The 4,668-nt window shown below is 37.2% G+C and overlaps 1 protein-coding gene across 2 annotated transcripts; it reads left to right on the top strand.

Annotated features, from left to right (window-relative positions):
• The first annotated feature begins 410 nt into the window (after window positions 1-410).
• Window positions 411-3,281, top strand: LOC139991066 (trypsin-7). Of its 2 annotated transcripts, none has more exons than XM_072010871.1 (5): window positions 411-501; window positions 1,184-1,290; window positions 2,354-2,467; window positions 2,542-2,725; window positions 2,922-3,281. In XM_072010871.1, the coding sequence occupies exons 1-5, from the start codon at window positions 417-419 to the stop codon at window positions 3,023-3,025; spliced, it is 594 nt and encodes a 197-aa protein (XP_071866972.1). In that variant the 5' UTR covers window positions 411-416; the 3' UTR covers window positions 3,026-3,281. The 2 variants fall into 2 exon arrangements, with proteins under 2 accessions (XP_071866972.1, XP_071866964.1); XM_072010863.1 differs by having other exon boundaries at window positions 423-507.
• Window positions 3,282-4,668: the final 1,387 nt, after the last annotated feature.

Below are 4,668 nucleotides of genomic sequence, written 5' to 3'. Positions count from 1 at the left end.
TTTATATTTTTCCATCTTTCTAACAAATCGAGAAAAAGCTGCTTCTATTTAATAACGCAAATAGTCTGTACAACGACGCAGTCTTAATATTTGTTCGATTAGATTAAACAAGCATCAGAATTTTATAAGCATAGGTCCTACCAAAGCATCAAATTTATGACATGTTGCGACATAGAGCAAACCAACGGGTCTTTTTTTCGGCGTTATCTTAATAACTTGAGCCATTCTCTAATTACACGCGGAAAACACGTTTGTTATGAATGGCGATTTAGCCCTTAATATCGTAGCCTTAGCCTTAATGTCAAAGCATTAGCACTCTCCCGATAAATGCAACAAAGAGACAGTAATTCCGGGGATGCATTGTTTATGCAGAAATTACGTATTTGCGGCTTTATAAGGAACACACGGTTCCCTCGATGGCCTCAAACGTTGCAACGATGTACGCTTTGCTGTTCTTGATTGTCTTTGCTTTGCCGATATTCTGCGCGGTTTCCACATATGGTTCGAGTGAAGTTTATTTTATAATTAATTCCATTTGCGTTATATATTTTATGTAAGATGGCAAGTTTGAAAGATCGCGACAGATTATTTGAAAATTTGCTCAATTAAATTCAACCAGTGTTCCGATAGTAAATTAACGTGTTGATTATTAACGAATTATTGGGTATATCGTGTATATAGCGATTCATTAAGATACATTAGTTCGAGCGTCGATTTGATAGTGTCTTTAAATGAAACGAAGTGAACAGTTAGTAACGCTGTTAAATATGTGTACTATGTTTACGTTTACGTTGAACAGATGTCCGTTTTAATCTTTTTGTAATATCGGCGCATCAGTTACAACATTAAATTTTCTTATCGTGTTTAATTCTTCTAATTAGTTGCATAGGATGTAGAGATATCTTTTTCGAAATCAACAAATATTTCATTTTATCCGTTGAAGGCAGAAATTGCAACTAGATCTATCGTCCATATCCCTCAAACTTTCAATTAAATGTAACTTTATCTTTCGCGTGATCGAATTAATATTTTCCGTAAATAATTAAGAAAATGAATGGAAAGACGCGGAAGGAAACAGGGTTATGCAGAGCGTGTATCAAAGGAATTAACCGAGCGAACTTATCAACGTATCGATATCGCGCGAAACGCATTAAACGATTCGTCTGATTTGAATGTTGTACAGCCGATTACGGAAAAAGAAACGTCTCGGAGTCAGCGAGATTTCCGGGACCGGCAGAATCCAGGATTATTGGAGGGGAGAAGGTCGCCATAGAGGAATATCCATTTGCGGTTAGTATAACGTGCGATCGATCTTCACGGTCGATTTGGCATTTAGAAAATCGTTGCCTCTCGTCGCAGGTCTCGTTGCAGAACAATGGTACGTTTTTCGGTCACCAAGTTGAGCATTTCTGTGGCGGCGGTATCGTCGGGGAAAAGTGGATAATAACGTCGGCGCAGTGCGCTCTCAGGCAAGATTAATACATACCGCGTTCTCGACGAACGATTTTCATGTGCACACGATTCGTACACGCGTCTTTCCTTTTTTTTCTTTTTTTATTCCCTTTTCCTTATCGCTTTACAGGGTAGAAGCGAAGGCATTTCACGTGAGAGCGGGCACGTCGCGTTATTACGAGGGTGGTGACATTTATGGTGTCCAAAGCGTCGTGATACATCCCGCTTTTAACGCAATTAATTACGACTACGACGTTGGTCTCGTTGAGGTAATACATTCTCGCTTGTCGCGTTACTGTACCTGTCGTCGCTATTTAGTGACCGCTACGAGTGTCAAGATATTATCGAAACGAACGTTGAAAGCAGAGAACGTATCAAAAGGTGTAATTAATAATCGATTCGTTACTCACAAAATTAGTTTTTTTACATCTTTGATATTTTTGTTAAAAACGAAACTTCCTATCGGTTGTAACGTGCATTTCCCTGTTAGTTACATTCGTTCGTAATCGTAAATGTGTATTTTAATTCTGTGATTCATTTTATCAGCTTGAATTATCGAACACCGTGAAATGGTATTTAGCGTCACAATGCATCAAACGGAAACAGACAGTTTAAGCGTTAGAATCTATCGGAGATTACACTCTTAATTATTCATGGCCATTGAAGACTATTTCGTCTATCGTAATTATAGATTTCGTTGAATTTGAATCTCCCTTAAATAAATCCTAAACTCGAACAAGAATCTAGCAACGCCTTGAAAAGATGTGATAATAATTCGGTAATAATAAAATGAATTATTCGATAGATATTTCACGTTCACCTCGTTAAATAAATCATCGATTACATTTATCATTTATTATTTCCTGAAACATATACTACACTAATATTTCTTCTGACGTAGCTGTCCGACGGTATAACGTACGATAGCACGAAGCAGCCCATTAAATTGCCCAAAACACATTCGATGATCGACGACGATTCGCTGGTTAAAGTTCTCGGTTGGGGTATATTCGAGGTAGCTACAATCCGAAAAACTTTCGGGTTAACGTGTTTCGAAACAGGATATAGAAACGCTGCCGTTTATTACAGTTATTCGGTCCGGTCTCGGACGTACTTTTACATAGTACGATGCGGAAAATTAATAACCAGGACTGCGAGGAAGCTAGCGGTGGTGACTTATTAACCAACAGGATGTTTTGTGCCTTATCGGACACTGCTAGACCCTGCGTTGGGGATTCTGGCTCACCTCTCATTTTTCAGAGCACGTTATTCGGTGAGTTTGAATATGCGTTAAAATTTGATTTCCCTTTTGTTGATAATATGGAGCACATTCTCTTTGACTGTCCCATTCTTGAAACACTTGTTTTTTTCAGCCGTGTGTTTCAATTATTTTTAATCAATATCAATCGTGTTTCATTTCGATATTTCACACGTACATCGATTATGAGCGGCGTTGTCGACATTTACAGGGGTGGTATCCTGGAGTCGATCATGCGACAGGCAGTATCCAACTGCCTTTACAGCTATAGCAGAACTGAAAGATTGGATCACCGACATAACCAGTATATCTTGATTTCCCCTGTATTCGAGATCGTAACGCGATGTAGGATATATTACGACTCCCTTGTAATATTTGCTACGTTGTAATACAGCTTCCTTTGTGATATTCTGAAAGAACGTCAAGTTCCAGTAGATTTTATGGTAGAACGGTCTTCTTCGAAACGTCTTAAATATGAAATGCATCTTAAAATAACGGAGAATATGTGAATTAATTTTCCAGGAGAGATAAATGTATGATATCTTCGATGAGTAATATCGCTGTATAAAATATGTATTGTAAAATAAAATATGTATATATCCTGTACATATAATTGCACGATATACGTGACTATTTTCTCTGTTTCCTGCTTTTCTCGTGCGAGAGTATGAAAAGAATTTTACACGAAGCTTGGCTGCAAACGCTTTATTAGAAAGTCGTAAGCAAATATTGAACGTAGCGTGCAATGGATATTGTAACAAAGTAACGGATTCTGCGTTGCAGAATATTTAGAAAGTTGATAGATGACTCGGTCGGATGTCGATGTTCTAGAAAAATTTTCGAGAAATCCACGATGCGATAAATTCCATATTATCGATGTCTAATCTCTATCAACAGTAGCATCGCAAAAATATGTCATTTTTATACGAGAAATCAAAGATATTAGGTCACAGTCGTGTCAAATTGTTTCAAGATACGAGATATATAGAAACAGATAGAGTAAACACGATCGATTTTTTGTATTCCTTAATACGTACAGATTCATTTTATTATGCTCCACTTAATATTTATTAATATTGTAACTTTGTAATAAAATATTTTCCGCTAAACTTCGTGCAACTTCTTTTCCTCCTTTCCCGTCTTTAGATCATGTTCCTAGAACGCGTTGAGAATAGCAAGAAATAGCCTGTATATTTTTACAATCTAGTGAATTAGAACGAACATTTTTCTTATTAGAAAATCAATAAAACTTCAACAAGAATTATGAAGATATACGAGGTGTTTGGAAAAAAAGCGGGAGAAAATTTGCTGAGAAATAGAATGTTTTAAACATTCTGTGTGTCGAGAGATTTATCGAAGCAGAGTGTAGAACGTACGAGACAAAATATCGATGCTCTTCTGCGGGGAAACTGATAGAAATCCGTATAAGCCGAGAAGAGAAACATTTCCCAGGATGACATTGGAAAGACACAGAGAAAGAGAAAGAGAGAGAAAGAGAGAAATGTTTAATTTCGAACCTCCTCGAGACGTCGCGGCGTGAGCTGATAGCTTTCGACTGGCCATTGCAATAATCCTATTAAACCGCAGACACGATCCAATAACTTTTCTGTCACTGGCTGCTTGCACCGTCGTTCGTTCGACTGTTATTTTTATTCCGCGATCCAGTGGTCATATTCGCTCAGGATACGGATACGCGAGAAGCTAAAATAAATCAACGCTGGATTATCATTTCCTTTGACAGCTCAAGCGACATCATAATTAATGGTAAAAGGTAATGGACGCGAGTAATCGAAATTGCTAAAGAATTGAGAAAAGAAGAAGAAAATTAGGTAAACATATGAGAATGAAGAAAATTGTGTACAAAACAAGATGCAACTATTTTATTATATTTTATTTTGTTATTGAGAATTATTTTTCCGGGGTTGATAGCGATCTTTTACCAAATAATGTTCCAACAA

Source organism: Bombus fervidus, chromosome 1 (assembly GCF_041682495.2).
Source record: "Bombus fervidus isolate BK054 chromosome 1, iyBomFerv1, whole genome shotgun sequence".
Lineage (NCBI taxonomy): Eukaryota > Metazoa > Arthropoda > Insecta > Hymenoptera > Apidae > Bombus > Bombus fervidus.
The sequence above is the reverse complement of the archived record's forward strand: the minus strand, read 5'-3'. Positions and strand labels throughout refer to the sequence as shown.